Source organism: Xenopus laevis, chromosome 9_10L (genome assembly GCF_017654675.1).
Source record: "Xenopus laevis strain J_2021 chromosome 9_10L, Xenopus_laevis_v10.1, whole genome shotgun sequence".
NCBI classification, from domain to species: domain Eukaryota; kingdom Metazoa; phylum Chordata; class Amphibia; order Anura; family Pipidae; genus Xenopus; species Xenopus laevis.
In genome coordinates this window covers 130,728,602-130,752,137 of record NC_054387.1, presented here as the reverse complement: position 1 = coordinate 130,752,137, position 23,536 = coordinate 130,728,602, and the positions used below count along the sequence as shown (strand labels likewise).

The following is a 23,536-nucleotide window of genomic DNA, read 5'->3' as shown; positions in this document are numbered from 1 at the left end:
GTTTCTGCTGAATTGTGCTTAATACAGGGAATACCTATGCTGCCATAGTTTTATGGAATCTCTCTGTACAGACTATGAACAAACTAAGGGGCTGTTCCTGCTGAATTGTACTTAGTACAGATAAATACATATGCTGCCATGGTTGTATGGGATCTCTCTGTACAGGCTATGAGCAAACTTAGGGACTGTTCCTGCTGAATTGTGCTTAGTACAGGGAATACCTATGCTGCCATAGTTTTATGGAATCTCTCTGTACAGACTATGAACAAACTAAGGGGCTGTTCCTGCTGAATTGTACTTAGTACAGAGAAATACATATGCTGCCATGGTTGTATGGGATCTCTCTGTACAGACTATGAGCAAACTTAGGGGCTGTTCCTGCTGAATTGTGCTTAGTACAGGGAATACCTATGCTGCCATAGATTTATGGGATCTCTCTATACAGGTTATGAACAAACTAAGGGACTGTTCCTACTGAATTGTGCTTAGTACAAGGAAATACCTATGCTGCCATAGTTTATGGGATCTCTCTGTACAGACTATGAACAAACTTAGGAGACTGTTCCTACTGAATTGTGCTTAGTACAAGGAAATACCTATGCTGCCATAGTTTTATGGGATCTCTCTGTACAGACTATGAGCAAACTTAGGGGCTGTTCCTGCTGAATTGTTCTTAGTACAGAGAAATATGTATATATATTTGGACAAGGGTCCTCTTTATAGTTCTGAAATATATGTTACTAGGCATTTGTCCCCTCCAAATCTAGCCCTACTCGTCCTACAGTCCCCCCATATTCAGTAGTAGTGGACCTTCCTAGAGCCGCCCGTCACATAGTGAATATAATGAGAGGGGGACTTACTGTGATTAAATGTACCTATAAAATCAATATGTGTATCGCTTTATGATGTCATTACATCTAAGAACAATACTTCTGAAAAGTGGAACTGTTTATTTCCCTCATAATTAAAGCCTTTTGCCCTGAGTCATGTCACTATTGTTATTACTCCTATTACTCTAACAATGATTATTGTGTAGTGCATTGTGTATGTGTTTCCTTCCAACAGGGACAATAGCCGTCTCATCATCTCCCATTCTATCACAATAGCACTGAGTTATTATAAAAGGTATGTTTGCCTCCAATTATATATGAAAGTGCCGCCACTCTGTTTATTTTGGCTGCGGAAAAGCCTCTCATTACCCAGTACTAATGAGTCAGTGCATAATTAATAGTCGCTGTCATGTGACTGGCGTGCAACTCATGTGCTGTTTTACACTATAACCTGTGCAGCAGCTCCGTGCTGAAGTATGACTGGGCTAGTGTTTCAGGAAGCAAAAGGAATGTTAGAAATCGTTGTAAGAAAACAATTTGCAAGAAGGAAAACGACTCAGACTTTTAGGAACTGTAAATCCCCTGTGACTCTGAAACCTCATGATGTATAAGGAATAATTTAACCCCTGTTGCAAAATATGAGGATATTATGACATCAGGTAGTAAGTGGTAATAAGAAAAAGTCATCTTCAAGGTGTAATGAAGTTAATATAATGAAATTGTTTGCGCCAGATCTAGTAATCCACAGCAACCAATCAAATATTTGCGCCAGATCTAGTAATCCACAGCCACCAATCAAATATATGCGAAAGAACCGGTAAATTCTTAACGGTTTGCTCAGCTTGATTACATTGAGCCTGGACCTGGGAAAAGTTGGCAGCTTTTGCGGTTGATGACATTTAAATATAAGCTTCACCGTACTGAAATAAGAAACTTTGTAAATACAATCAATTAAATATTCTGCATCATTTCTGAAAAAAAATGAAGTTAATCTTCACCATCCATCTCTCAACATCTGTTTCTCTTCATTCTGTCTTCATGCAGCAGTTGGGTGTCAGATGAATGATCCAATATATCTTATAGGGGGGCTCCTTTTGCCTAGAAGATGTATTAGAGCTCACTCAGATAACTGATTCCAGTACAAACAAAATCTAACAAAATAACTGCCTTTTGCACAAATCCCGCATGTAGAGAGACTTCGGGGCAAATTCACTAAGATGCGAAGTTGCGCCAGGCGCAACTTCGCCGCACTTCGCCAGGCGTAGTTTCGCCAGCGGTTCACAAATTCACTAAAATCCGAAGTTGCGCACAGGGGTAGCGTAAGGTTGCGGAGTTGCGCTAGCGTTGTTTCGCTATATAAAGTGAAGTTGCGCTAGCGAAGGCTAATTTGCATACGGCGCGAAATTCAAATTTCAATGGAGGAACACGTATCTGCACTACAAATGCCTAGAAAACCTTCAAAACATCAAATAAAAATTTTATTTTGCCCTACACATGTGCCCACTGTCTAGGTAAGTTGCCATGAGTCAGGAAATGTAGGGGGGAGGAAGGGGAGCCCCAAAAAATTTTCGATCTTTTTCAGCCTATCAGCCATCATGTAGAAAACACGCCAGCGTTTTTTGGGATTTAGAAAAAATTTTGACTTTTTTTTTAAACAATCCCTATCTACTCTATTGCGCTTCGCCAGGTCTGAGGTGGCGAAGGAAGTCTAGCATAAAAGGTAGCGTTCAGTACACTGCGCAAGTTAGTGAATTTGCGTAGTTTCATCGCTAGCGAAGATTCGCCTGGCGTAAGGTTGCGAAGTAACACTAGCGAAACTACACCAGCGTTCGTTAGTGAATTTGGACAGTAGCGAAAATGCCCAACGCTAGCGTTCGGCGCTTCACGCGTTAGTGAATTTGCCCCTTGATGTCTGGTGAGTTTAATAAAGTGAGCTCTAATACATCTGCTAGGCATGTTCTAAGCATATGGAATTCTAATCCTAAGCAATCTAGGAGATATTTCCTATAGTAAATATGGGTTTATAGACCTAGGTAGAATTAGAAACTTTTATGGTTAGTATGGAATTGTAGACCTGGCCAAACTTTAAGACATCAACGTCCATATGTAATAAAATGCACTAAAATTGCCCAGAAGCAGTAACCTATAGCAACCAATGAGATGTTTGTGTTTCAACAGGAGACCAGTAATTTCTACCTGCTGATTGGTTGCTATCCGTTATGGCTCCTGGGCAAAATGAGTGCCTTTTTATAACACAACCCTTTTTTTATAACATAACCCTGGTTGGTATGGGTTTCTAGACCTGGGTATATCTGGAGACTTTTTTGGTTGATTTAGGTGCTACACCTGAATAAACTAGGAGGCTTTTATGGTTAATATGACATTCTAGACCTGGCTAGGAGGCTTTTATGGTTAATATGACATTCTAGACCTGGCAAAGTTGGACACTGTGATGGTTGATAAATAATTCTAGACTTGGTTGCTATGGGTTACTGCTCCTGGGCAAACTTTCTGCCTTTTATTACATTAACTCTTTGTGGTTGGCATGACATTCTACACATGGGCAAACTTGGAGACTTTAATGGTTGATATAGTATCTCGGCCTGGGCAAACTTGAAGACTTTAATGGGTGACATGGCATTCTACACATGGGCAAACTTGGAGGCTTTCATGATTGAAATGGGATTCTAGATGTGGGCAATCTTGGAGGCTTTCATAATTGATATAATATATAGGAATCTATGACTGGGCAAACTTGAAAACTTTAATGGTTGACATGGGATTCTAGATGTAGGTAAACTTGGAAACGTTCATGGTTGATATAGTAATCTAGGCCTGGGCAAAACTGAAGACATTAATGGGTGACATGGAATTCTAGATGTGGGCAAACTTGGAGACTTTCATATTTGATATAGTAATCTAGGCCTGGGCAAATTTGAAGACTTTAATGATGGAAATATAATTCTGGACCTGGGCAATTAAGATTATTATTTAATTAGCATCAATGAGAGGACGGGAAGTGGTCAGGAAGAGAGAAAGATGGGTGATAGGGCGTGGGTAAGTATCTAAGGATAAGGTAGTAGTTGTCATCTAGGGATAGATACCTAGTTCTCTTAGATAGCTAGAATCTCATCTATAAAGCAAAACAGAACTGCACACTTGTAGATGTGAAATACAACCAGGAGACCACATTGGCAACATGAAAGTTATTCTATACATAAAGGACCAGATTCAATTCAGTGAGAAAAAGTTATCGCATGGTTTATCACATAAAAAGTCATGGACAATCTTCAATTCAAAGAGAAATACATTTTCTCCAAATCCAGTTTCAGTTTTTTCCCATAGACTTCAATAGAGTTTTCATGTGATAAAACATGAGATGTTTTTCTGAATTGAATGGCATCTCAAATCGAATCTCAGCCATGAGTTTTCACGTGAGAAACCTTTTTCTAACCAAATTGAATCTGGCCCATAGTGTCTGTAGGTGTTCAGGGAATAACAGAAAACTAAAGGTGACAGATAATAAACGGGAGGTCAGGGTATGACATAGGATAGATGTTTATTAGAAGGGATTATGCAGATTTCCTTTCAATGGAAGCGAAAGTACACAGAGACTTCTATGAATTCATATTGTAAAGATAATCCTTAGTACAAGTACACTGAATCACTGGGGTATCATTTATGAAGTTCTCATGCACACAGTTGGGTTCATCTACAAAGGATGGAGATAAAATATAATAACATGACTAATTTGGGTTAAGACAACAATCATCTGACAAATTCAAAAAAAGGGGGCACATTCCAGTTTTGTGGCCTCTGCCCTTCTGCTCTATAGGATTGGAATGTGCTGTTGTTGTACTCGGATCGTGGGAGGAGGGCAGGGTTAGACTTCGTTTTTAGGTTAGCTGATAAGAATCTTGAAGTCAGGTGGTGACAAATAAAGGGGATGAATACTGAGGAATTAGATAGAGGTGTGGTAAGGTCACAAGGAGGTTCCTGGGCAGGTTGATGAGAAATTGCAACATACAGTAGTCATTGTTTACTATGAATATTTATATAGACAATCTTTTAACATGTTTTTACTGTTTCACTATAATATTTCCTGTGATATAACCCCCCCCCCCCAGTGGCCAGTTAGTGTTAGTAGGTTGAGATTTTGGGAGATGCTAATCTGTATTCTTGGATAAGTCTGCAAAACCACAGCAACACGGCTGTTTTATCATATTTTTATGTAACATTGGGGGCATCCCTAACAACTGTTAGACCCAAAATGTGGTTTTTAATCCCAAAAGTGTAAAAACATCTGGTTAAACACAAGAGCAAGAGGAATATTACATTGAATATAGACAGAACCTCACCTCTTAAGTGAGCTGGCCTTAGGGGACCCAAGTAGGCCATATCAATGTGGTCCTACTTTAGGTCCTTAGGTACTTTAGGTTATCAGATATCAATTGAGAGAACATTGTGTGCACCCACTTTACTCTGTTTTCATGCAGATCTGCCCAACTGGAGATCTTCAGGATGCATGTGGTCCCCATGCCTCTGAATATGGAATGCGTTACATCACTGAGGACAGATTAGAAGAATGGAGTTCAGAAGCCATACTGAGATACCGGCAAGTAAAACAAAGTCCAGTCAACTGGCCAAACATTGGGCCAGGCAGCTAGCAGCAAAAGTCCAATAAACAAGCCGAGGTTGAGACAGGCAGATGTCCAGAGGGAAAGGTCCAGAGAGTAGGCCGAGGTCAATACCAGGAGTTCACATGAAGTAGGCAGGGAGTCAATGAGAATGTCCAGAGAGCAGACTGAGGTCAGTACCAGGAGATCCACACAAATCAGGCAAGGAACCAGGACAAGAGTAAAGGAACAGGGAGAGGACTCAGAGACTAGGAACTTGTAACTTGGCAAAGAACAAGGTGTTGCAGGCTAGATCTGGCTGGGGAGCTCAATGATCAAGCAACTTGAAGCATAAAGGGGGTAGATTGCTAAAAGTAAACAAGGAAGGTGGAGCAATAGAGCAGCAGAGAGCCATCATATTAAAAAACCCGCGCTAATTCAATCAGGCCCGGTGGCTCAGGAGAATAGTGCCAGTATACGTCACCATCCAGACGAGGGTTTATTTTCCATGTTATTGTCAGTTCTTATCTTAATACATGGAAAATGGTTATCAACACCAACCTACTTTATAACAAATAAATATTGCAAGATGTACCTTCTCTTTGTTGAGTCTAGCAAAGGTCTTTGCCAGGTTATGCAAAGGTTTCTCTGTTTTCTTTGCTGAATTTAGAAAGATTTCAGCAAAAAATTCCATAACAGATTTCCTGACACTGCACTTATTAACATTTCATGACATCAACATATACAATCTCTATATTGTGTTGTGGAAGGACTAATATTATCACCTCATTTCCCTTCAATTAATCTTGCCCTTTGTGTTTTTCTCATGCTATATGAATTTCAATTATATAATTTCAAAGTGTTTTGCATGTGATGGCTCATCTCTGCTTGACATTTCTGAGCTGAGACAATAGAGTTTAATCAATACCTTTTCATAGAATAGAACAATAGCACTTTCATGTCTCTGATCATTGTTCTTCACATGATTCATGTTCTCATACACAGATATTTGGAATGCCGATTGCCTTTTTTCAAAATGAAGAAGTAAGTAAGATGGGGCCTGTTTTATAATGAAAGAAATATGACAATTTCACAGCCTATTGATGTTTACAGTGATCTTTTATTTACAACGCTTCAATAAAGAGGGTAGAGTTCTGGAGTAATGACATATAAATGTCATATAAACTCAATAGTGGACTATCACTTTCTCCTGAAGCAGTGAGCATGGGGAGTAAGAGAACCACTGGACCTTACAATGCCCATGCGCCATCAATCCTCCTCAAAAAGTAAAGCCCCTTATTTGATGCAAGGTACAGTGTAGCCAATAAATACAGTGGCTGTACAGTAGGAACAATCCTCGCTATACCTGTGTTAGAGGTTTATTGTAGTCCTTTCCAGCAATCAGTCTGTTCTAAAACAATATATAATCTCTATATATTTACTATATGGAGTCACTGACTGCCCTAGAAGTAAAGTGGAATCACATTTCTGTCCTGCATTCCTCAGTGTTGGACTGGGTCTCCTAGGGCCCACCAGAGAACCTGATGCCCTGCACCCACTCTTACAGCAACAAGACCCTGGCTTATCTTAATTAATTCTTGTCCACTGACCAATGGAGCCAAGTAGCCTAGGGCAGTGGCTCCCAATCTGTGTGGCTGGCCTATCTCAAGGAGACCTAGACAGTGGTTGGGTGGGCTTAGCCTGAAGGCATCAGCACGACATTTGCTATTTCTTATCTGGACATTCTTGGAACCTTACTGAGAACTTCAAGTAGGAGTTGAGGTCAGCACTATGTGAAAGTTGTTGGTGATGGAACTGTTGTTGATACAGCAATGTTTTAATATACCTTTAACTTTGTTATGAATTCAGTGGCGTCATTTGCTCTTGGCTGGGGTTCCAAAACGTTTTAACCCATGCATGAAAAATGTTCCAGGCAGTACTCCTGATTTTATGCAACCAAAATTCCAAGCCTGGAATTCAAAATCAAGCACCAGCTTTGAGGCCACTGGGAGTAACATCCAAGCAATTGGTGAGCAACATGTTACTCATTAGCCACTGGTTGGGGACCACTGGTCTAGAATGTCACCTTGTATTCTGTAGCATTTCTACTGTGAGACATCAGAACTATCACTGGTATGGCAGGTCTATTAATGCTTGGTGTTTACAGCCAAACTGTTGTTCTTCCAAATATCATAACACTTCAAAAATATAGTCTGTTTTAAATGAGAGATGTACAAAAGGGGGCTTATTTACAACATTCTACAGTTTCCCTTATCTAAGGATAACCCTAAAACTGTGCTTTAATGATTGGGATTTACTTCTGGATCTTCTTTTACTGGATCTCAATTCATTAACAGAGTGTGACATGTATGAATATAAAATTTGCACTTGTTATTTGATAGGTCTCAGGTGGTGATACTGAATATACATAAAGTGAGATTAGCCCTAGGGCACAGACGAGATGCACGAATGGACAGGGGGAGGGTAGGACAGTGCAAATCTATGGCACCTGCAACATCTTTGGAGATGAATGGGAAGAGGATGGGCTTAGACAAAGAGCAACGTCAGAAGTATAAATTAAAACTAGACGTCCAGAACTCACACGTGAGGAGGTTTTGGGCGTGTTTCATTATTTGTATACACAGACAGGTTCAATATCAATAAACAGGTTGACCAACATTCTTACAAAATAAAAGATGCAATAGGCTAGCTATTAGCTATAATAACGAGACTGACTGTTACTATTACCAGACCTGTCCCAGCAAGAGAAGAATAAAGATGATTCCCCTACCGCAAGCTCTTCTGCTGTTCACCTTGGGTAAGTAACACTCATATATATATATATATATATATATATATATATATATATATATATATATATATATATATAGTGGGATGGTTAAGGGTTTGAACATTGAGATATTCTGTGTATATAGAAATTCATTTTTACATTTGTGTTATGTATTTAACAGTAGGGGTATATTATTTCTTAGAATACCCAGGTTTCTATTAAACTAGTGAAAGTGACATCATTAGGCTCAGCTTTTAGGGATAACCTATTATACTGGTATTCATGGCTCAAGCGTATTATATATTAACATGTGAAGATAGAGATAGATATATTTGCATCTGACATGTGTTCTGGAAGATATTACTTATTAAGCTATCAATACATTTATACTACAATGTGTCCTGGGGTTATTATCAACTGACATTGTATTCATCCTGGGGGCGGGGGAATTATACATTGAATAGGCAAGGCATTTGTCCTGCCCTGTGTTCCATGAAATAAGAATTTACTGTATTTATCTTCTCATGTACTCTGGAGTATTCTACATGAAATTGTTAGTGCATTCATCCTGACATGTTCTGGGGTTTTCTACATTTAACTGAGTACAGCAAATGAATCCAGGTAGAAGGTAGCTACAGCCTCCCCAAACTCAAAAATCACCCTTCAGCCTATGGGATAGTAGAATAAGTGTTGAGAGAATTTTAGCTTCTCTGTGAGGGATTGGAAGCTTACTGGACTGTTATATGACATTAGTTCCTGGGGACTTCTTAGGTGGACATTGGTAGAGAAGGACTTTCTGGTCAAAGGTTTTCATTCGAGTAGGATCTTCTTTTGTGATAAGAGTAAGATCTTTTTTTTTATAAGAATATGTTTAAAAACACTCACTTTGTTTAGTCGAGCAAATAGGGCAGTATACATGGAACAGGCAAGAAATTTGTCCTGTTGTTTCCGTAAAAAGAAGAATTCACTGTATTTATCTTCTCGTGTACTCTGGAGCATTCTACATGAAATTGTTACTGCATTAATCCTGGCATGTTCTGGGGTTTTCTACATGAAACTGAATACGGCAAATTAACCCAGGTAGAAGATATCTACATTTAGCCTCCCCAAACACAAAAAATCCCCCTTCCGCCTATGGGAGAGTAGAAGTAGGTGTTGAAAGAATTCTTGCCTCTCTGTGAGGGATTGGATGCGTAATGCACTATTATGTGACATTAGTTCCTGGGGACTTCTTAGAGGGACATCGTCAGAGAAGATCCTTGTGGTCAAAGGTTTTCGTTCAAGTAGGATATTCTTTTGTGATAAGAGTAGGACCTTCTTTTGTGATATGAATATATTTAAAGGGATACTGTCTTGGGAAAAACATTTTTTTTTTCAAAATGAATCAGTTAATAGTGCTGCTCCAGCAGAATTCTGCACTGAAATCCATTTCTCAAAAGAGCAAACAGATTTTTTTATATTCAATTTTGAAATCTGACATGGGGCTAGACATATTGTCAATTTCCCAGCTGCTCCAAGTCATGTGACTTGTGCTCTGATAAACTTCAATCACTCTTTACTGCTGTACTGCAAGTTGGAGTGATATCACCCCCTCCCTTTTCCCCCCAGCAGCCAAACAAAAGAACAATGGGAAGGTAACCAGATAACAGCTCCCTAACACAAGATAACAGCTGCCTGGTAGATCTAAGAACAACACTCAATAGTAAAAACCCATGTCCCACTGAGACACATTCAGTTACATTGAGAAGAAAAAACAGCAGCCTGTCAGAAAGCATTTCTCTCCTAAAGTGCAGGCACAAGTCACATGACCAGGGGCAGCTGGGAAATTGACAAAATGTCTAGCCCCATGTCAGATTTCAAAATTGAATATAAAAAATCAGTTTGCTCTTTTGAGAAATGGATTTCAGTGCAGAATTCTGCTGGAGCAGCACTATTAACTGATGCGTTTTGAAAAAAAAAATTCCAATGACAGGATCCCTTTAAGAAAAAAGCCCCAAGTGGAGCTTTTAGTGTCTCACAATCCCTACCTTTTCCATTCTCTGTTGCCTTTGATTAGGGGAACAATTGCAAAAATGAAAATTTAATATAAGCTTCATCATGCTGAAATAAGACATTTTCTTAATATATTCAATTCAAAATTATTTGCAGTTTCTGAAATAATCATGTATATCTTCAATCACCCCCTCTCAGCATCTCTTTCATTTCATTCTGTCTTTATAGAGAAGTTGGGTCAAATTTTGGTTGACAGTTAGATCCAATTTTTCTTCTATGGGGAGCTTTTTTTTCCTAGCAGATGTATTAGAGCTAACTCATTCCAGCACAAAAAAATCTACAAAAATAATAAAAATAATCATTTTGGCACAAATCCTGAAACCCAAGAAGGAAGCAGGATACAACATGGCCAGGAAGGTGGCACCCCCTCTCCCCTTTTTTCTAGATCTACACTGGGTTTGATTGGCTAAGGCCAGGGGAGCAATAAGCTTATGGGGTTAACACTACAAGTTTTTCATAGGAAAATAATGGGAAATGATATCCAGTCTAGTTTGGGCAGCCCTGACACCATCCCTCACACCCTCCCAGTTGTTTCATTCATTGAGTAGTAGAAGGGGTTTGTAGTGAGTGGATGAAGCCATGTGGAGTCATTCATTAATTATGAATAAAATTATTATGAATAATCAGGGAAGGTCGGAGAACTTGGGGACAGATATGGTAACTTGATTAGGTGGAATGTGGTTAAAACTCATCAGGAATCAGGGATTTCTGGGGTTGGTCACACTAGGGGGTGGGGGCTGAACTTGATGTTGCTCTGGTCATTCAAGTAGAGAGAAGGGATGTCTGGTGATTTTGAGTGAGCCCTAAAACATCTTCTAGCAAAAGGAACCCTCCAAAGGTTTTATTAGACCCAACTGTCCTTCAGAATCAGGTTCCCAACTCCGGCATGAAGAGAGAATGAATAGAGACAAATGCTGAGAAGCGGAATAACTGATCAAATTTAGAACATTGTGTATTGCAGTATGATGAATCTTATTATATAATTTTTTTATTATCATGATAGTTCCTCTTTAATTAATTCCTGTGTGACTAAGCACTTAGAATAACCATCTGCATAGTATAACCCGTGGGAACAAAACATTTCTACAGTGGCACACGTTCAACTTGTTTTACTTGGGGACCATTAATCGGCTTTGAGTCACCGTGTTAATCACAGCCATGTGCAAAGTACGGGGTGAGACATACATGTACAAATGGTGTTTGAGCCTTATGTTTATCTAGAGCTAGAAGTCATAACAAAACACCATTCTGGTAATTCTGCTTAAAATAATTCCAAGAAACTTGACTCTGGTTTTTAGATGTGCATTTGGGGACGCAAATTCACTAACCTCCGGAAATTCGCCAGCAACAGCTTTGCTCACATCTCCACACTTCGCTAGGTGAAAATTCGCAAGGACAACGCTAATTAACTAAAAAGCAAAGTTGTGTCCAGGACGCTGAACAATGGCAAAGTTTCGCTAGCGTTAATTCAGCAAGCAAAGCGAAGTTGCGATATCGTTGGTTACTACTGCAGGAAGTTAAAGTTCAATGGACGTATATGTTGCAGCAAATACATTACACTACACATTAATAAAATAAAGTTATTATATTGTGGTACACATGAGCCCAGTGTATAGTTTATGTGCCATATGTTAGGAAATGTAGGGGGGGAAGCCGGGTACCCTAAAAAAAAATTGCGATCTTTTGCAGCCTATCACTCTGAAAAACTAAAAAGTTGCCAGCGTTTTTTGGGACTTAGAAGAATTTTCGAATTTTTTGGAACTCCTTGCTACTCTATTGCACTTCTACATCTACATCTTGGTGAATTTGCCTAGTTACGTCCATTTTCCAAAGCGAAAATTCTCATGGCGTTAGAGTGCGAAGTATCGCTAGAGTCTATCTTCTTCACTAGCGAATTAAAGCCATCGCCCGTAAGTAAATCGGCGAAGTCCCGAAATGACGTCATGCTGGCGAATTTGCCCCATAGTGATTCAGGGAAAGTTTGGCAAGCACTCCATATGCAGATTAAAAGGATCATCTTTCTTTCAGCAGTTTAAAAAATCCATGTCCTGGATGCGTTTCATATACAAAGACACGTAGTCATAGGCCTAGGTATATGGAGTGCTTGCCAAATATTCTTCGATTGCATTTCACCTTCAGCTATAAGTTTGGGACAATGCACCCGGGCCACTTGTCTAAGCTGGTGAGTGTATTCTTCCATTTAAGATCCATACTTTATTATATGTAATGGAGACTGGGACCTGGGGTATATACATACAACACCGCCGTCAGGGGGGGACAAGTGTCCCAGGCCTGGGCCTAAAGAGGGGCCTGGCAGTGCTGCACTTTCGAAAGAGCCGGGTCCCCCTTGACAGCGCCAAAGCCGTGCCACCATTTCCGAAAAAAAAAACCAACAGCCAAAGTCCCGACTCGAAAAGACCCGAATCGGCGAAAACACCCAAAGTCACGAAAACACCTGAAATTGAAGTCCTGAAGCAGCGAAAACACCCAAAGTCACAAAAGGAGGTGAAGTTGAAGTCCTGAAGCCACGAGTTCAATTCTACTGAACACCAATTTGTGTTTTTTTTAATCCCCTGGCGACCAATGTATTATTTTAATATTCTATAGGCCCCTGGTGCCAATGTTTTTTTAAAAAAATATTCTTTGCTGCCCCAATTTTTTTTTTAACTTGTAAGGGGGGCCCTGGCGCCAATGTTTTTTTAAAAAATATTCTTTGGGGCCCCATTTTTTTTTTAACTTATAGGGGGGCCCTGGTCATCAATTATTTTTTTTTAACTTGAAGGTGGGCACTGACCACCAATTTTTTTAAAAACTTTTAAGGTGGGCCCTGGCACCACAGTTTTTTTTTTTTAATTTATAAGGGGGCCATGACTATCAATAGCTTTTTATAACTTGTGTGTGTGGGGGGTTACTGTTGTGTGGAGTGGGCACGATCTGCGGTGGGGCTTGGGGCCCGGGTGTTCGGGGCCCAGGGGATAGGCGGGCCCAGGGGGTCCCGAAAATTTTGTTGTATACACCCAGGTCAGAGAGTTTATTGAGTGAGCAACTTAAGCTATAAAGAAAAGCCATCTCCACGCATATCGGATTTTTAAAAATGTATAGCCTCAAATATTGAGTTTATTATAAGTAGCAATTATGGTTTTTTGGAATGTATAATATGAACTGAGCTGTACCATATGACGTAGTGTATCTATAGAGATTCAGAGCTGGTTTTCCCTGCAAGGAAGTTCCGGGGTCTCTAAACATTTATTTACCCATCAAATGTTTCACTGTTTCTTCCTTAATAGTCAACTGAATGACTACACAAGAAGTGCACACAAGTCCATTGATATTTTTGGTTTCTTCCTTAATAGTCAACTGAATGACTAAACAAGAAGTGCACACAAGTCCATTGCTATTTTTGGTTTCTTCCTTAATAGGAAATTGAATGACTACACAAGAAGTGCATGCACGTGTATTGCTATTTTTGGTTTCTGATGCACTGACCTTCCTGGAGAGTTGTTGGATCAAAAACCTAGTATTATCAGTCTAAAACTGCTAAAATATCTTAACAATAATGTAAACTGCAATAGAACCCAGAAGAGAAAACATTACTTAATGTTTTGGCTTTAGATTCCCTTTAGTTTAATGCTGACATAACATTTGCTAAAAACAAGCCACCAGGTGGCCATACATTAGAAGAGGACAATGGGTGCAAAGTTAAAAAATCATGCACAAAATGCTGCTCATCAGGACAGAAATGGTAAATTGTTATCTAGGGGAACAACATTAATTAGCAATGTTAACACAAACAGTGGACTTTAATGTGTAGGTTGCAATTATATTAATTCCCTCTATACATGTTGGGATTATGGGGAAAATGCTGCGTTGTGAATAAAAAGTACTTTTGATCAGATAACGTATTTTACCTACATATTCCAAATAATCTGAGGTTGCTTGTGGTTGGTGCAATAGATTAATGGGAGAAGGATCTGTTACTGATACCTCCCTTGCACTAATTACTTATCCTTTCATTACACGCACTGATACTTATTCATGTCTCTGTATATTCTCTTCCTTCAGGTCTCTTTGGGATTACTGGAGCTACAGGTGAGATATTATTAGACTTGTGCTGTGAGTTTCATTGCTAAGAAAAAAATTTTTCTTTTGTTCCATAAAGAACAAAGTTTTAAAGGTTCCCACCCTTCTGTCATTCAAATGGATCAGGTGCTTTGTGGTATCGATCAAATGATTCCCATCAGTACGTGAGGATACACAAAAGCCTACAAACGTTTACTCTCAGTGAAACTCTTTGTGTGGCTGTTGATTCGGAGTGGAAATGTACTGCATCATTAATCAGGAAGTAAACACAGGAAATTGTCACTACAGCAGATAATAGAGAAGTGATATCACTAAGAGTTCTTAAAGCGAAACTATAGATAGATAGATGATTTATAGATATATTATAGATATATGATTCAGGGGCGTAACTACCGGGGGAGCAACTGGGCCAGGGCCCGCACCCCCGCAGGGCGCCCTGGCAGATTGTGCGCGCTGCAGCCGCAGAGAAAGATGACACGGACGAGGGTGGTGGCGGCCCCCGCTTCACGGCCCGCACCAGGGCCCGCCCCCACCTAGTTCCGTTACTGATATGATTATAGATAGATAGATAATAGAAAGATAGATAATAGATAGTGGACAAGCCTAAGGGATCCAAAATATGTTATGGAATGTATCTGTCAATAAAGACCAATGGTATTTTACCGCTCTTGATGGGATTTTTGCTAGTGATGGGCAAATTTGCAGCGAATTTCCACGTTTTCCCCTCCAGCGAATACATTTTCAAAATTGGCATGAAAATGTTTTGATGCCGACAGACAATTCTGATGCCTGCGACAATTGTCATCAGCGTCAAAATTCACGTTTTGCAAATTTTCTGCCGTTTTGCAGGAAATTCACTAATTGTTTGGTAAAACGAAACGGGAGAAATTCGTCGATCACTTGTTATTGCTTATACTTATAGTTTTGCAAGATTAAAGGACTAACAGCTTAGAAAGCTCCTTCTTGGGCCTTGCAAACCCTCTGATCTATTATATTTCTTATATCTTTGTTATCATTTCTTTTTACATGCCCATGTTTTCTGCCCTACCCCTATTGTTTCCTTTGCTTTTGCCCTTATATGTCTTGTCAGGGATCCCTTCCCTGTTTACATACTGTAGCTCCTTCAGCCATAATGGTGTGAAAACAAGTATCTCAGGAAGCCATAGTTTAGTGAGTCATGTTGTGCCCCTTGAGATCCGGTTGCTCAGTGGGTTTGTGATGAGAACTGTGCATATTTCTATTTAATAGTGTGACTGCAATGGGGACTCCGCATTTAAATGCACGTGGTGGACCTGTCATGGTGTTGGTAGATCATTATATTTCAGCTGGTTGATAGACTAGAAGTGTTCACCAAAACCCAGGTTCCTTGTGGCTCGGTCCACTCATGAACAAGGTTCGCTCTGCAGAATGTTCCAAACCTTTATGATTTAATAAAATTGTATTGGGCAATAAAACAAGCCCTTAGAAATAGGCCATATAGTCCCTTCAGAGTGATGTCTGCCACTGCCCAGTACCACACCCTGCTGGTTAATGTTGAATTCATTTTCAAGATAATTATCCAACTGCAATCTCATTCTATTGTTCCATTGTACTCCTGCTCATACAGTCTACTGGAAATACACATCTCATATTTGCCATCAGCCATTTAGCTTGTGAAGGACTTTATTGTGCCAGGCAAGTTGCTCTTGGCACAGAACCTGACAACAACAATGGCTTTTCCTGATCATTAGGTTCTCATCATTAATGGTATGATCCTATCCTGTTGTCATATACTTTTATACAATTCTATATTCTTTGTATTCTGTTGTTCCCTCTATTAACCAACACATGAGCTCACTTTGTCCCTTAATTAATAATGCAGCAGTGGTGGTATTTATTAAAAAGCTAATTGTTCGGTAATTTTCAGCATAGTCAAATACTATTGTCCATTCTGGTTTCACTCAAAGGTCTTCTCATGACTTAAAGAGCACCTTTATCAGAGAGTTGAATCCAGCTCACTACTACAGAAGCAATATAATATATATATATAAAAGCAATGGGGGAGTCATGGGGTAATGATTTGAGAACTCTGATGTTGTAATGCATTTCACTTTCTGTTTTGGCTTTTTTTAATCAGGAACAACACAAGGCATTGTGGGTAAAAATGGATAGCACTTTTCCCTCATTTATCACATTTCCACGAGGTGCAGGGTACATATTAGTGCATAAAACCATCCTTTCTACGATTACTATGTCAAATAAATCGTGCTGTATTTCCAGCATTACTTTTAGATTTTATGGATGCAATACATTTCCACTTTAAATTAAGTCATATCAAAATGTAAATGAGGTGCCAAGGGCAATATTAGAAGCCCAAGAACTCTTTCTCAAGTACATTTAAACAAGCAAAAACTTTAGGTTCCCACATCTCATTGTATATTTCCCTGCAGAATGTGGAATACCGTTGGTGACCAGCCGAATTGTGGGGGGGCAGGATTCACAGGAAGGACGATGGCCCTGGCAAGTCAGCTTGAGGTTTAATGGACAACACTTCTGCGGTGGAACTCTTATTTCCAACCTGTGGGTCGTCTCTGCTGCTCACTGCTTCCCTAATCCTAGGTGGGTAACAAAAACGGCAGTTGCTGTGGTATGGTTGGGTTTGGACATAGAAGGTCAACTAATAATGAGTTATTATTTCCATGGATTACATTTTTTTAAAGAGTAGTAAAATATATTTATGTTCTTTTCTAGCATTGCAAGTTCTGTCACTGTGTTTTTTGGGTCCCACAAGATAGACCAGCCAGATGACAATGAGGTTTCCATTGCAGTTAAGAGAGTATATAATAATCCCACTTACCATAATGAAGGAGACAGTGGGGACATCAGCCTTATAGAACTTGTGAAGGAGGTCACCTACACTAACTACATCCTCCCAGTTTGTCTACCTGATGCTAATGTGACTTTCCCCAGAGGCCTAAAATGCTGGGTGACCGGCTTTGGAAATATTAAATCTGATTGTAAGTATCTTTAATTGTTAAGATATATATCAAAGTCTGTCATCATGAATGTACCAGATATACTGCAACTGATATTGTGACCCCTCCATGAAAACTGGAATTCAATCCAAAGCAGATAATTTAATGTTAAGGGCAGCCCATCCCTCAAATGTTGCCTCCTCCATAAACAACATCTGGTAAGATCAGTCAAAACATAGGCTAGCTATGGTACTCTAAGGCAGGTCTGTCCTTCTTTGGAACAGATAGATGATAGATAATGGATAGATAGATGATGATAGATAGATAGATGGATGGATGGATAGATAGATAGACTGTAGATAGATAGATAGATAGATAGATAGATAGATAGATAGATAGATAGATAGATAGATAGATGGATCAGTCAAAGATCATTCAAAACATAGGCTAGCTATGGTACTCTACGGCAGGTCTGTCATTCTTTGGAACAGATAGATGATAGATAATGGATAGATAGATGATGATAGATAGATAGATGATAGATAGATAGATAGATATATGATAGATAAATAGATATATGATAGATAGATAGATAGATGATAGATAGATAGATAGATAGATAGATAGATAGATAGATAGATAGATAGATAGATAGATAGATAGATAGATAGATAGATGGATCAGTCAAAGATCAGTCAAAACATAGGCTAGCTATGGTACTCTACGGCAGGTCTGTCATTCTTTGGAACAGATAGATGATAGATAATGGATAGATGATGATAGATAGATAGATAGATAGATAGATAGATAGATAGATAGATAGATAGATAGATAGATAGATAGATACTAGACAGACAGACTTCGGATGGATGGATAGATAGATGATAAATTGATAGAAAGATACATTAGGAAGAATATACTTATACCATCTTTTCCTAACTGAACATTTTATTTCTTAGCCATTCTGCCAAGCCCAAAGACCCTGCAGGAAGTAGCTGTGCCTCTGATTGGTGCAACCGAGTGTGATGGTTATTATCAAACCCCAACATCTGCTGGAACAAGTACCCTAAGGGTTCACAATGACATGATATGTGCAGGGTACCTCAATGGCGGCAAAGACTCCTGCCAGGTGGGTTGATACAGTGACCTATTTAATCAACAAAAATATAAAATTTTGTGTCACTTCTTAAAGGTCCAAAAAACTGTAAAACAATGGTTTATTTCAATGACACACCAGCTATTATTCCTCTGTATGTGTTGTCCATTGTGCACAGTGGAGCCTTAAAGGAACACTAACACCAAAAAATGAAAGTGTTTTTAATGGAATGACAATATAATTTACTGTTGCCCAGCACTGGTAAAACTGGTTTGTTAGCTTCAGAAACACAGTAGATAACAGGATAATATATAAGCAAGCTGCTGTGTAGCCATGGGGACAGCCATTCAAGAACAGGATACACAGTAGATAACAGATAAGTACTACTATAGTTTATATAAACAAGCTGCTGTGTAGCCATGGGGACAGCCATTCAAGCACAGGATACACAGTAGATAACAGATAAGTACTACTATAGTTTATATAAACAAGCTGCTGTGTAGCCATGGGGCAGTCATTCAAGCACAGGATACACAGTAGGTAACAGATAAGTACTACTATAGTTTATATAAACAAGCTGCTGTGTAGCCATGGGGGCAGCCATTCAAGCACAGCATACACAGTAGATAACAGATAAGTACTACTATAGTTTATATAAACAAGCTGCTGTGTAGCCATGGGGACAGCCATTCAAGAACAGGATACACAGTAGATAACAGATAAGTACTACTATAGTTTATATAAACAAGCTGCTGTGTAGCCATGGGGACAGCCATTCAAGCACAGGATACACAGTAGATAACAGATAAGTACTACTATAGTTTATATAAACAAGCTGCTGTGTAGCCATGGGGGCAGCCATTCGAGCACAGGATACACAGTAGATAACAGATAAGTACTACTATAGTTTATATAAACAAGCTGCTGTGTAGCCATGGGGGCAGCCATTCAAGCACAGGATACACAGTAGATAACAGATAAGTACTACTATAGTTTATATAAACAAGTTGCTGTGTAGCCATGGGGCAGTCATTCAAGCACAGGATACACAGTAGGTAACAGATAAGTACTACTATAGTTTATATAAACAAATTGCTGTGTAGCCATGGGGGCAGTCATTCAAGCACAGGATACACAGTAGGTAACAGATAAAAGTACTACTATAGTTTATATAAACAAGCTGCTGTGTAGCCATGGGGGCAGCCATTCTAGCACAGGATACACAGTAGATAACAGATAAGTACTACTATAGTTTATATAAACAAGCTGCTGTGTAGCCATGGGACAGCCATTCAAGCACAGGATACACAGTAAATAACAGATAAGTACTACTATAATTTATATAAACAAGCTGCTATGTAGCCATGGGGGCAGCCATTCTAGCACAGGATACACAGTAGATAACAGATAAGTTCTGAAGAATTCCATTGTATCCTACAGAGCTTATCTGTTATCTGCTGTGTATCATGTGTGTTTTCTCCTTCTTCGGCTGCTCCCATGGCTACCCAGCAGCTTATTTATATAAACTATTGTAGAGTTTCTGAAAAAAACACACCAGTTTTATCAGTGCTACATGACATTACATTATATTGTCATTACTTGAAAAGACTTGTATTTTATATAAAATTATATGTTCACCTCCCCCAACTGAAATATTGCCAGAGTGAACATATCTATAAAAACAAATCATTAAAATGTTATTTCTTCTTTCAGGGAGACTCTGGGGGACCGTTGGTTTGTTCTACAGGTTACCAATGGTTCTTGGCCGGTGTGGTGAGTTTTGGTGAGGGCTGTGGGGAGCCGTACCGCCCAGGTGTATATACCCTCCTGACTAAGTATAATGACTGGATAGCGTCAATAGTCCGAGACATCTCTGTGAATGTGAAGTCCGCCACATTTTCAGGACCTATCATTTCTCTGAATAACACAGCTCCAGCCATCATTGCTTCCACCCTACATATCAGTTGGATAACTACTATTCTGCTACTTTTCCTATGAAGTCCTAATGAACTACATGGTAACTTAGAAAAGACACATATTTGTCAGATGGAAGTATCAGCAACCAGGTTGGTAGAAACAACCAGCTGAAACTGGGATTGTCCTCCACCCACCACCAAAGATGTTGATCTATAAATAAATTTCTTCCAATGCCTCAACCTTCTTGAAGATAAAAGAGAAATTGAAAATGACCAAACAGTTTTAGGTTACATCTATCAACCATATCTAGTATAGGTCAATCTAAAAACTGGTGTCTTCATAGTCATCTATCAACCATAATGAAAAAGTAAATAAATAGAATGTAAACAATTTGAGTCATTGGAAGTCAATTACTGAGAACTCACAAGTCTAAGCACACTTCTGGAAGCATTTCAACTAGATGTCGGTGGGTTTGGTTTCTATTCATAAGAAGTTGGGCACCGATGTTGTTTGGGGCGATCAGTCTTGACTTGGCTCAGTGTTCTAATTCATCAGATGTTCAGTTGGGTTGAGGTCAAGGTTCTGTGCAGGTCGGTGAGGGTTTTCCACTCCTGTCTCTGCAAACCAGTTCTGGACTGACCTTACTTTGTGCATGGGGTTATTATGGATAGAGACCTCCACAAACTATTGCCAAGAAGTAACAGAATCGCCAATAATACCCAATTTCAGTTATTAGAGGGGCAGATACAATAGTTTTGGTTTGCCCATTTAAAGTATTTCATGATGCATTATAGAGCTTCTAAATAAAAGATGGACCCATTTGCCTCTTCTTGGTGAAAAGCACAAGCCAATGGGTTCTAAACCTGCTTTTGTCGGCACTGATGTCATGTAGATAATGATGAATAAAGACATTACACCGTGTTTGCTGTTAATAAAAAGTTATTTGTCAGCTTCTATTCCTGTAACTGTAAGTCACTGCTGTTGTTGTGTATTGTATATTTTGAAAAATTATTTTTTTATTTTTAATAAACGGACAGTATTTAAATGTTTTTATGTAAATAGTATTTAATGGAAGGCACAAAATAAAACAATAACAACCTTGAGTAGTCCTGTGCATGGAGAATGGAGAAGGTTATTGTAGCAATAAGCACAGCAGAAGATATATTTGTGGCAAATGCCTTGTTTTTGCTCTGGGTACCCCTGGAACTATAGCAGGGTGACTGTTACCCCAATGTTTCTATATATCTGTAACCTTGTTATGAGCTAAGGGGGCCCAGTCTGAAGGTCAGTTAGGGGGAGATTTGGGGTGAGTGCTTATTTGTACCCTGGGTACCCCTGGAACTATAGCAGGGTGACTGTTACCCCAATGTTTCTATATATCTGTAACCTTGTTATGAGCTAAGGGGGCCCAGTCTGAAGGTCAGTTAGGGGGAGATTTGGGGTGAGTGTTTATTTGTGCCCTGGGTACCCCTGGAACTATAGCAGGATGACACCCCAATGTTTCTATATATCTGTAACCTTGTTATGAGCTAAGGGGGCCCAGTCTGAAGGCCAGTTAGGGGGAGATTTGGGGTGAGTGCTTATTTGTACCCTGGGTACCCCTGGAACTATAGCAGGGTGACTGTTACCCCAATGTTTCTATATATCTGTAACCTTGTTATGAGCTAAGGGGGCCCAGCCTGAAGGTCAGTTAGGGGGAGATTTGGGGTGAGTGCTTATTTGTACCCTGGGTACCCCTGGAACTATAGCAGGGTGACTGTTACCCCAATGTTTCTATATATCTGTAACCTTGTTATGAGCTAAGGGGGCCCAGCCTGAAGGTCAGTTAGGGGGAGATTTGGGGTGAGTGCTTATTTTTACCCTGGGTACCCGTGGAACTATAGCAGGGTGACTGTTACCCCAATGTTTCTATATATCTGTAACCTTGTTATGAGCTAAGGGGGCCCAGCCTGAAGGTCAGTTAGGGGGAGATTTGGGGTGAGTGCTTATTTGTACCCTGGGTACCCCTGGAACTATAGCAGGGTGACTGTTACCCCAATGTTTCTATATATCTGTAACCTTGTTATGAGCTAAGGGGGCCCAGTCTGAAGGTCAGTTAGGGGGAGATTTGGGGTGAATGCTTATTTGTACCCTGGGTACCCCTGGAACTATAGCAGGGTGACTGTTACCCCAATGTTTCTATATATCTGTAACCTTGTTATGAGCTAAGGGGGCCCAGCCTGAAGGTCAGTTATGGAGAGATTTGGGGTGAGTGCTTATTTGTGCCCTGGGTACCCCTGGAACTATAGCAGTATGGCTGTAACCCCAAATGCTGCAATATTTCTCTAACCTTGTTGATATACTGTAAGGTATCCCTTAGAAGTAAGTATCACTGCAAAGACATTCAAGAGTAAATTGTTAATGGTGTAACATGCTCACCAATTGCCACCACTTGACAACTGCCTTTACCAAACAAATCAACAGCAAGTTGCAATTTACACAGTTCCTTGTGCAAGCACAGTTATGCTCAAATTTGGGGGGGGGGGCTGCTGCATTGTGATCAAACAATATTGACTTGTACTGTTTTTTTTGTGCTGCACATAGCATGGGTTTAGTAAATTAGGTCTCTGGTGTTCCAGGCCAAGGAATACACAGCACTGAGTAATAGGTCTTTAAGGATAACTTTGCCTTAATGGTACAAGCTAATGACCTATTTTATTCAGAGTACCCTGGATGAGTACTGAATTGTTGCTACAATAGTAGTAAGTCTCTGCATTACATATTGCTCCTGTATAAATTCCTGTCTTCATAGGGATTCTAATAAAGTGAAAAGATGAGATCTCATCTGTCTGTGAAGTGTTATTGCTTATTTTTCTCCTACCTCTGCAATAAATCTCTAGAAATAAGTCAAATCAACTGGACTTGCTGTGTTTTTTCCTTGAAGACATTTCACCAGTTGGATATACCATGACCTGGATGAATGGGAATCTACACAAACACCTCTGCAATTAAATATCCTGAGACTAAGAAAGTGCAGAGGAAGGGTGGAGGAAATATATGTCAGGAGGCAGGGTTAGAGCAGTGGATGGAGAATATAGAGAAAGAGACCCCAAGTGGGATATGAGGGGGGGGGGGAGGTAGGATATACCAGAAGGGAGAAACTGGAAGATGAAAGAGATAAAGCATAGGGTATATTTATCAAAGAGTGAAGTTAATAGTGA

General features: G+C 39.6%; 1 protein-coding gene across 1 annotated transcript in view; it reads left to right on the top strand.

Annotated features, from left to right (window-relative positions):
* The first annotated feature begins 7,897 nt into the window (after window positions 1-7,897).
* Window positions 7,898-23,536, top strand: part of LOC108703964 (transmembrane protease serine 9) — a 32,204-nt gene continuing 16,565 nt past the window's right edge. The window contains exons 1-6 of the mRNA XM_018240276.2: window positions 7,898-8,264; window positions 14,352-14,378; window positions 16,799-16,967; window positions 17,100-17,365; window positions 18,283-18,452; window positions 20,133-20,411. Coding sequence (XP_018095765.2) covers window positions 8,225-8,264; window positions 14,352-14,378; window positions 16,799-16,967; window positions 17,100-17,365; window positions 18,283-18,452; window positions 20,133-20,411 — 951 coding nt within the window. The 5' untranslated portion in view covers window positions 7,898-8,224. The remainder of the gene's footprint in view (window positions 8,265-14,351; window positions 14,379-16,798; window positions 16,968-17,099; window positions 17,366-18,282; window positions 18,453-20,132; window positions 20,412-23,536) is intronic.